This window comes from Xenia sp. Carnegie-2017, unplaced genomic scaffold, assembly GCF_021976095.1.
Source record: "Xenia sp. Carnegie-2017 unplaced genomic scaffold, XeniaSp_v1 HiC_scaffold_45, whole genome shotgun sequence".
Classification (NCBI taxonomy): domain Eukaryota; kingdom Metazoa; phylum Cnidaria; class Anthozoa; order Malacalcyonacea; family Xeniidae; genus Xenia; species Xenia sp. Carnegie-2017.
In genome coordinates, this window is record NW_025813510.1 from 698666 (window position 1) to 709286 (window position 10621).

Sequence of the window (10621 nt, forward strand, 5' to 3'; positions counted from 1 at the left end):
CACATAATTCAATCTCTGTTTAATTTTAGTTTAATGGACGCAAAAATACAGGGAAAAATGTAGCTGAGAAGAACAGATTGTAATTTTTTAAGGCACTTGATTTGTCGCTGAAAGTTTCGGTTTTGTTATAAACTTTGTGTTAGGAGCAACTCAGCCACAAATTTACCACTCTCTACACTATCTTCGTTTAATTCATAAGCAATAAACCATCTAAAGCTCTCATTTCATCAATACTATGTAATAAAAAACCCCATTAATGCATAACAATTTCCTACCACTGTATAACATAAACGATGCATAAAGTGTGTTTCTTCTGTTTCCGATTTTTCGAGTGTCTTCGCAGTGTTCGACATAATTAACTTCATGGTTACTACCCCAAAGGAACGCTTGCAAATTCTTTTCTTGTTTTGACCAACACAGCCACCAATGATGGATACTTTTCACTCCGTGTGGCAAAATGGTACACAACTTGCCAAGGACATAATATTATCAGGATAATCCTTTCAAGAGAGACGCCTCTAGAACTATATTGTATTCAGCCAGCGACCCAAGTACGTTCACTAATTCTGTTCGTACATATTGGTTGTGACAGGACAAATAGAGATCAAAGGAAACCACTTTTCCAGTGAATGATCCCTAAAAAGAAAAACAGAAAATCCTTGTCAATGTCGTTCATTTGGAAGATAAATACAATCCATGGACCATGGTAGGTTAAGATCCATGGAGGCTATGTAATGATGGTTATGACAAAGATGACAGTTGATGTTATCAATAAGGATTGTTGACTGTCCTATATGACAAATAGCGCCATCAATACGAAAGATGATGATGATGATGACGATAATGTTGACGTTGATGACGATGATGATGACAATGATATGATGATGACGTTGATGACGATGACGATGTTGATGACGACAAAGATGATGATATGGAAAATAATGACGACAATGATGGTTATAAAAATGACACTAAAATGAGAAATAAAATAATACCTTACACCAAGACAAATGAACGTTTGAAACTAGAAAAAAAATAAACTTTAACGTGAATTCTTCACAGAAGAGGAAATCTCAGTGATGATTATAAATATGTGGGAAAAAGTTATTATGATCTATCTGGAGAGAATTCCCACCTTTTCATCTTTGCCTACAGTTTGTGAGGCATCATTAATCTTCTGTACGATGGAGCAAAACGACAACTTTGCTGGACGCTGCTCGGTTAGAATATATGTCCCTTCGTCCGATTTTAGATAGATGTTTACTTTTTCTGGGAAGAATGAGATTTAAAGACATTCAGAAAAGCGCACAATACAGTAGCAACGCAACAAATAATTGCAAATTTATTTCATACCAATAAAATCCCAAATGAAAAAGTTCTTCTGAAAAATACGTGAGGACTTTAAACCGTAATGAAACACCTAAAAACAAAGCAGTCAACAGCGTAGGAGACAAACAAGGTTACCTCCCACAATGAGGAAAATAGAACATAAATACGCGACAATGTTATGTTTGTTGGGAACACATCTTCTTTCTTTGAGCATCGATAGTAAATGTTGATGTTCATATCTACTCCAATGAGTCACAAAGTCCATTTTCACCACATAATAAATACGTTAAATATCCTCTCTAGCAAGAAAATGTAATCACCATCATAAAGGGGATAAGGAAGAATCCGAACGAAAGCAGAGAATTTCAAGGCGATATAACGACTGTATATTATTGTTATGATCACATCAAAAATCGCATCTTGTAGATGTTTCCTGATTAATACATTTATTATACTACATACTACATAATGTCGACAAGGAAGTACTGATAACACAAAAATAGTGTTTCGCTATACTATGCGACGGACATTTTTAAATAAAATCAACAACCTCTTCCGATTCCTCTGTGCAAAAGTATTTCACGATCTTATTGACAGCATTTGCAAGGTTTTCTTGAACCACAGAAATTTTATTCTCTAGAAAATTCAGTGAGACTTTAAAATGTAAAATCTAGACCATATAACTCTTGTAAGTTGTCAACCTAGACTATAAACTCCTGTAAGTTGTCAACCTAGACCATATAACTCCTGTAGGTTGGTAACCTAGACCATATAACTCCTGTAAGTTGTCAACCTAGACCATATAACTCATGTAGATTGGTAACCTAGACCATATAACTTTTGTACGTAGATTGGGAAATGCCAACTGATTATATGATCAAAATAACGTGGACATCTACTGCCCACTTACTTTCTGCATTTTTTTTCGTCATGACCGGAGATCGTCTTTGCGGAGAATTCGATGTTGAATACGACATATCTAAGTTACACAGAACACGATGTATGTAAGATAGGCAGAACACGATGTATGTACAGACAGAACACGATGTATGTAAGATAGACAGAACACGATGTATGTAAGACAGACAGAACACGATGTATAAAGATAGACAGAACACGATGTATGTAAAATAGACAGAACACGATGTATGTAAGATAGACAGAACACGATGTATGTAAATAGACAGAACACGATGTAAGATAGACAGAACACGATGTATGGAATAAGATAAATAGACAGAATGAATGTATGGTGATAGACAGAATGATGGAAGATAGAAATGATAGAATGTGATAGATGGAATGAAGGGTAGAATAATGGAAGATAGACAGAATGGAAGATAGAGACAGAACATGATGTATGTAAGATAGACAGGAACATGGAAACAGAAATCATGATGTATGTAAGACAGACAGAACACGATGTATGTAAGATAGACAGAAATTACAATGTATGTATAAGGAGACAGAAACACGATGTATGTAAGATAGACAGAACACGATGTATGTAAAATATGGAATAGAACATGATGTATGTGGAAGACAGACAGAACAATGATGTATGGATAGGACAGAATGATGGATGGATAGACAGAATGATGGGACAGGAATGATGAAGTAAATAGACAGAATGGAATGATGGAAGATAGACAGAATGTGGAAGGATAGGACAATGGAAATATAATGGACAAAGATAGACAGAAATGATGGAAGGAAGGAAGGATAGATGGAAGGGGAAGGATAGAATGAAGATAGAATGAAGGGTGATAGATAGAACGATGCATGCAATAGACAGAACACGATGCAATGTAAGATAGACAGAACACGATGTATGTAAGATAGACAGAACACAATGTATGTAAAATAGACAGAACAATGATGTATATAAGAGACAGAACACGATGTAATGTAATAATAGACAGAACACGATGCTGTAAGATAGACAGAACACGATGTATAAAGATAGACAGAACACTGATGTATGTAAGATAGACAGAACACGATGTATGTAAGATAGACAGAACACGATGTATGTAAGATAGGTGAACACGATGGAATGGAAGATAGACAGAACATGATGGAAAATATATAGAATAATGATGGTGACAGATGAACACGATGTATACATAGATGGAACAATGATGGAAGATAGAATACGGATGGAAGGATAGATAGAATGATATGGAAATAGATGGATGGATAGATAGAATAATGATGGAATAGATAGAACACAACTGCAAGATGCATGTAAGATAGACAGAACACGATGTATGTAAGATAGACAGAACACGATGTATGTAAGATAGGCAGAACACGATGTATGTAAGACAAGAGAACACGGCATGTATGTAAATATACAGAACACGATGTATATAAGACAGACAGAACACGATGTATGTACAGACAGAACACGATGCATGTGGACAGATAGACAGAACACGATGTATGTAAGATAGACAGAACACGATGTATGTGGAAGATAGACAGAACACGATGTATGTAAGATAGACAGAACACGATGATGTAAATAGACAGAACACAATGTAAGGATAGACAGAACACAATATATGTAAGATAGACAGAACACGATGTATGTAAGATAGACAGAACACAATGTATGTAAGATAGACCGAACAGGATGTTATATGAAAGATAAACAGAGCACAATAAACAAAAAATCTATCTACAGAAACATACCCTCATTATGGTTATTGTTGTGTATTCTTTGAAGCTCGCCAACCAACAACCTCTACGTACTACCATCGTCATTGCTTTTTGATAGCCATCGACCACAAGGAAATCTATAAGTTTAAAAAATTGAGAAACTTAGATATTATTTAAAGCACTTACTGTCTCACTCGACCTTCAGAACGTATACATGACGTAATCATGACGTAACAATTGGTTCATCAAATGTAACATTTAAAACGACTTAATCACTTGACGGTTTGTATTGTTTTAATTTGCTTTGCTCTCGAGGTGGTGAATCTTGTTTATCATGCAAATTCCTCGACAAGACATCGCATTGCATAATTGACTTTAGAAAAAAAGATGGCAGTTTTCATCAACAGTTTGTGGGAGAAAAGCACCTTTCGCACCATTACCACTCTTACACATATATTCGTCTCCCATATGTATTCGTTGAGCTTTTGTGCAAGTGAAAAATGTAAAAACAATTCGTGTGCACAAGTACCCCATTCTACTAACAGACAAAATTGCTTCTCACATGAAATTAACTATGTTAAAAAGCGAATATTTGTAGCCAAATAAACCGCAGCCTTTAGTTTATTACTGTGGCGTTCAAGTCAATATGTAATCAGGTGAGTAAAAACTTACAGGGTGAGTTGGAACTGCCTTCATTCATAATCATCTCATCTCCATCCCAACTGTTGTAGTAGGACATTATATGGAGCCATAATGGAGATTTAGCCTATGGGAAACAACATTGAATGATTACGAAAGAAAACCATGTTTACGCATTTTTTAACAGAAATTAAAAGTGAAGTTCTTCAGCAATTTTTGGTAATTCTAAATGTATTAGAAATAGTGTTGGATGAATTACGTCATTCCATCCAGCACGCAGTGTTACGTCATGACAACGACTATCTAATCACCAGTATGTTTTATATGTTGTAGAACTTAGGCCTCCGCAACAGCCAAGAAAAAGATTCAACAAGTGCCATATTTCACACAAATCAATAACAGTTGATTATATTAAAACATATTTTTTAAGACCGCATAGCTACTCAATGCTCTAGAAGGTCATTTAGTTCTTTATATACTTTTTTGTTCTCCTACTATATTAATAAAAAACCATGACCTTTAAAAAAGTGATCCCCTGCCGCTCTCTCTCTCTCGTTAAGGTTCGTCCTACGATATTAAGTCAAACACAATCATTTGCAATTCTAAAGTTTCAATAATCCACAGACGATGTTCAAGAGTTTGAAAACAAGCTTTAGTCGTTAATATGCGTTGCATTTAGCTACTTCGTGTTCTCGAGTCTTTACAAATTTGTCTATTCCCGCCAAAAAATCGGTCGTAAGTGAAAAGACACTGAAAGATACCTTCAAATCGTAAGGCCCATGACCCCAGATTCTGTCCAGGAGGTCACACAAACCGGCAATCAGACTGTTTTCTTCAACTCCATTCGCGTCATTATGACCCAGGTCCCTCGCTTCCTGGCCCATCTTCATTACCAGCATTCTTTTCGTCTGTACAAACAAGAAGCGTAATAATCGTTACATCGAGTTGAAAACAGTTTTGTTAAAAGCATGTTGTATGTAATGAACGTTTTCAACTCACCCTCGCTTTGCACTCGGTCAATAATCGTTGAATGAAGTTGATGTGTGCATCAGATGAATTTAGACTCATATCGCCGAGTTGAGACTTTGGACTGCGGGCATTTTCGTTTTCTTGAAGGTACTTCTGCGAAACAAAGCATATTTTTGTAAATTACATATAAATCCATAGCTAAACATGGCAAAATACGCGTTTTATTGCAAATATTGTATAGAAGAACGAACTCGGTCGACCATACTGCTCCAAGTCCACATGTACTTGATGTAGAAATAAGAAGAGGTACGTTGTGCGTTGTGTTTTTGCGTTGTCTGTAGCTATAGCTGCTTTTGTTTTTTTAACGAACTATGTTTTAAACTATATTTAAGGAAACATGTCTTGTTTTTATATAATTATTCTGAGGAAATATTGTTTTAGGCCTTGGAGATGGTTTCTTTCCCGAATTAATCGAAGATGCTTTTCTCTGCGACGAAGTAGACAGTGCGTAAGTTTGTGGAGGATTTTGAAAAATATTTTGACGTTAAAACGGCAATCTTCGTTGCTGGAACATGTAGTTTAATGCACCATTTCAAAATCAACGTAATTCAAAATCAACAAAATCTACCAATTTTCTATATACTTGTGACATTGTTTTGCATCTTCATTCATTTATTATGCGACTCAGAATTCTTATTTTTGATTTTTTTGTTCCTCGCCTCGAATTTCAATACTGTTTCAATGCGATTATCTTTTACCTTTAGTGGTCTATAGCTGAGTTTACATTAGCCTGTGCAAATAGATCTGAACTGAGTCAATTCAATAAATCAAAGAGAATTCTCAAATCAATCATGAATACTTGTTAGAGGGAAAGTCTCGGGCTTGCACTGATCAGCTCTCGAGTTCTCGTAAAGGTCTCCTCAGTTTGCATGCATTACTGCCCTTAGAAACACAGTAAACATCTTTTATTTCTTAATCAATGCATCTTTATAAATGCAAGAAAAAACTTCAAACCCAAAAAACATAAATTTTTAACACTATCATACGAAAGTGTCGAATTTTCATCATATTTATTACGTAAAAATAACAGAAAAAATTATATTTCTAAAGAAAGAAAAAATGTCGGTAAAGTCAGGTTAAGACAGCCATAATTGACATCAAAATACGGTCGTTGTGTTCAGGACCGAAAGTAGAACGTTAATTGTGCTAATTGGAGTGAGGGGTGAATATTCATATATTCAGCTCTGCCCTGCTGATTTTTTTGAAATTAAAATCGCCAAGAAAAGAAATCAGCAGGTCAGAGCTGAGTACATGAATATTTACCTTCCCCCAATTAACGTTCTAGTCTCGCCCCTTGTTGTGTTAGCCTGAAATTTAAAGCAATTAAATTTTCGATCGCATTAGGCTGGATTTCTATTGCGGAAAAAAAATTGGCGGGTGAAACCATTTGCTCGACCACGTGTTATTTCGTCTTAACTACAACAGTAATCAGCCCCTAAAAAGTTTTAACTCCAACGTAAGATCCAAAGGATCCGTCTGCATATTCGTAATCTACACGAAAGCAGCCTGACTGTGGAGAACATGAGCACGAACGTCACATGTTTCCCCACCATAAACAACATTATCTTAAACAACACTCTCCAAATATATAAATGCAGTTTTCTCGAAAATTTGCATCGGAAAGAATGGATGTATTCACGGAAGTTTTTAACAACGAACAAAGTTAGCACTCCACAAAAAAAGGCGTATATAACATCATAATGCCACAATTGAGCCACAGTATACAAACAAACAGTGCGTCACTTCACTGTACAACTTAGTGCTGTATAAAGCACTAAGTTGCACAGCACTAAGCAGCAGGCAGTAATTAGATTGCTGGCTGCGGCTTGCCTCCTCAGCGCCACTGTTGGTCAGAAACTGCAATTTACTGAATGCCACTATGTTACTCACATGCTTAATAAGATATGCACTACACCAAAAAATTTCTATAGAGTGGGACTACTTTTTGTTTCTATACTGTGGTTTGTGGTTGAGCTGCAAATGCAATTGGGCTTAGTCTGTATACCACTTTAATGTAGAAAAAAATTGAAAAATACGCTTAAAATATACCAAGCCGAGCTTTTTTGTACTTTGGCATTTCTCGTAGGAATGTGATCTGTTTATGTCCAATCTATTCTTCTTCCGTACAAATCATCTGCTCGTGCGCAGTCTGATTGAGCATGCGCAGTCAACTTGACCAGCTACCCAAGTTCGTGGTCATGGCAACGACAAACTGCATCTACTAGCACCAATTTTGAAGTAGATAGCATGCTTAGTAACAACTTAATAGAGAAATCGTTTGCGCATGTGCTCCAGCATGCGCAATCCACTCGAGTAATTGTTCATAGTCATGACAACGACCAACTATATGTACTTGCACTACATTTGTGTCAATTATCTCACTTAGTCGCAAATTATCAAAGAAATCATCTGGGCGTGCGCAGTAACGATAACAATCATCCCACAACTTTCGTACGCCTTTAAATTTTGGTATATATATATATAAAGCTAAAACTTCATATAGTAGATGTCAAGTAGCAGTGGAAGCTGGGTGCGATATAGTATGCAGTGGCTTAGGGGCCCTCACTTCGGTGGCGAAAGCACTCTCCTGCGTACCCTGAGCAAAGCCTATCGCAGGTGATCTCAGGGTCTGATGGGCGGAAGCTTGCTATTGGCATCTCCCAAGTAGGATAGCGGAGGGGCCGAAATCTCCTACCGAAACGTTAACATACGGCGTTTTAGTGCCTTGCGCTTAAGAAGGTATCGGGAAGCATGGACCGAAAACGGGGTTTTTTGCTTTCGAATTTTATCTTTTTGTTTTCTTCTCATAAAACAAACCAAGCAATGTTTCAATTAACTCTTATGACCCTGTCTTTTTCTGACACTTATAATTAAAGACAACCTTAAACAAGTTTTATACCAATTTTATCGGTTTATATCTTTCTGATTTAACTCTCCCATTTACTGTTTCTCATGTATCACGAGCAAACCATCCATATGTTTCATGGAAAACAAACAAGGATTATGTGGTTCCCTTAGTTAACATGCGACGCTCTAGTGCTCAACTATCTCGGGTATCTGGAGGCATGGACCGAAAACGGGATTCCTTGGTTTTCAAAATTTATCTTTTTCTTTACAAGAATTCTTCTCATAAAAAAACTAGAACGTCCAAGGATACTTCAAAGGTTCAAACATTTTCTGCCTTTTTGAACTAAAACTTAAACAAACACCAAGCATGTTTATACGTTTTTTACTTATTACCTTTTACAACGTAACTTTCTCATAACTCTCTCGTGATGAACGAGAGCCTCCTTATACAATATGACTCTTTCATCATGAACGAACGCATCCATGGGCTTCACGGAAAAAAGGATTATGTACTTTGTTATAATAGTTTCTACAAGGATAACATTTATTAAGCTAAGAAATTTGAAAATAAATATAATTGAGTTATTAGGAAATAACAAGTCAAGAATTCATTGATCATACTCATTCCAATTGGTCTGGAACAACCATGACATTTATAATTTTGACCATCCAACCCTTTATCAAGGGCTATATTGTTAATTAACGACAGTAACTTCATACGTCGTTCTTGCTGAACACCTTCAGGTGAAGTAGGATCATCAATATTCTGTTATATATAAAAACATAATTTATCAATAGAATTATAGCAAAGTTACGACGGAAAGATGAGAGTTATTAACGCTATAAAACTTAAATTCAATATATCGTATAAAGTACCTCAAATCCCGACGATTTCTCGTATCGCAAGGATTCTAAAGTAAAGGTGATAATTAAGATGAGAAATTTCGAAGAATTGAAACTAGAGAATTTTTAAACAAAAAAATGTTGAAAATACCTGTACTACCACAAGATTCTTCAATGTCTATACTCTAAAATAATAATCATAAAACGACAATTTCAAAAATAAAAAACTAAGTATTTGTAACATTGGTGAAATATACAGGATGAACATGAAACCTTCTCAGAAGACGATGGAACGAGACCATAACCATTTGATGTGAACTTCTTCCTAACAACGTTTGCGTAATCGTTTAGCATACCATGAAAACTAACTTCTGGTTTAGGCGACGCTTTACTAGCAACCTCCTCAACGTCTTCAGGACAATTAACGTCTACTGAACTAGTGTCACAAGGCTCAATGACGATGACCAACCATTAGCCATACCTAACATGTTACCACCAGAGATCTTTCTTGGGTAGATCAAGGCTTTAGGAACTTCAGACAAGGGTTGCGTTGAGCTGAGAACTAAAAAAGAACAAAGATGGATAGATGATGAAGTGGAGAACAAGAATAGAGGTTAAAGAAGACACACTACGTATGCTCATTGGTGTTTCACAAGAGTATACATTACAGGATATTTATGGATCCAACTAGTCTAAACAACTACGTACATTTAAGCAATCCATCTTTCCCATGGTAAACACATGTGTCAAAAAAAGTGATCAAATTACAAAATTCGTGCAATCAAATAGTCGGACATGGTATTGTATTTGTAGAAGAGCCAATAAAATAAAAAGATTCTCTTGAGGCATTTGTAAATATTAGTTTAGAAATACAGATCGACTAATTATAAAGGCAGAAGATGTAGGAGTGAATAAAACCATTTCCCGTCAAATCAAAGGAAAGCTTGATATGACATGCAATATGCAGGTATAAAGTTGTAGAGAAAATAAAAAACATTTTAACGTTGTCACGGATATTACGAGTGCCGTAACAAAGTGTTGACGAGTTTCATGCATTTGTAAAAACAAGCTTAAGTAGACAAAAGCATGCCAAAATATATGATGGAAAACTTGCTCAGCGCATCTACAGCACCAATTTCAGAGCTCGCTCTGTCACAAATTAATTGAGAATCTGAGCATGCGTTGTCAACCCACAAACTCTCCAAGCTCATGGTAACGACCAACTGGATGTACTTAGTACCGATTAGTAGTATAAGATACATGGGTGTAC

At 36.0% G+C, this 10621-nt stretch overlaps 1 protein-coding gene and 3 long non-coding RNA genes across 4 annotated transcripts; 2 read left to right on the top strand and 2 right to left on the bottom strand.

The window, feature by feature from the left end:
• The first annotated feature begins 94 nt into the window (after positions 1–94).
• On the top strand, positions 95–1071 carry LOC124456351. The gene is made up of 2 exons (XR_006952229.1): positions 95–551; positions 593–1071. It is a non-coding gene; the product is annotated as an uncharacterized LOC124456351 (long non-coding RNA).
• LOC124456347 lies at positions 218–1310 on the bottom strand. The gene is made up of 3 exons (XR_006952226.1): positions 1136–1310; positions 996–1024; positions 218–636 (listed from the first exon to the last, which is right to left on the bottom strand). It is a non-coding gene; the product is annotated as an uncharacterized LOC124456347 (long non-coding RNA).
• Positions 1311–1353: 43 nt separating this feature from the next.
• Positions 1354–5762, bottom strand: LOC124456346 (DENN domain-containing protein 5B-like). The gene is made up of 6 exons (XM_047006819.1): positions 5632–5762; positions 5394–5540; positions 4666–4759; positions 4027–4130; positions 1880–1965; positions 1354–1628 (listed from the first exon to the last, which is right to left on the bottom strand). The coding sequence occupies exons 1-5, from the start codon at positions 5698–5700 to the stop codon at positions 1909–1911; spliced, it is 471 nt and encodes a 156-aa protein (XP_046862775.1). The 5' UTR covers positions 5701–5762; the 3' UTR covers positions 1354–1628; positions 1880–1908.
• On the top strand, positions 2041–2221 carry LOC124456352. The gene is made up of 2 exons (XR_006952230.1): positions 2041–2082; positions 2145–2221. It is a non-coding gene; the product is annotated as an uncharacterized LOC124456352 (long non-coding RNA).
• Positions 5763–10621: the final 4859 nt, after the last annotated feature.

Bases quoted from the DNA above. Each gene is read 5' to 3' on its own strand.
- LOC124456346 (XM_047006819.1), bottom strand. From the start codon at position 5,700: ATGAGTCTAAATTCATCTGATGCACACATCAACTTCATTCAACGATTA. The intron at 4,760-5,393 runs GTATCTTTCAGT...TGTTTCCCATAG, and splicing joins ATGGGCCTTACGATTTGAAG to GCTAAATCTCCATTATGGCT. The intron at 1,966-4,026 runs GTATGTTTCTGT...TGAATTTTCTAG, and splicing joins CAACAATAACCATAATGAGG to AGAATAAAATTTCTGTGGTT.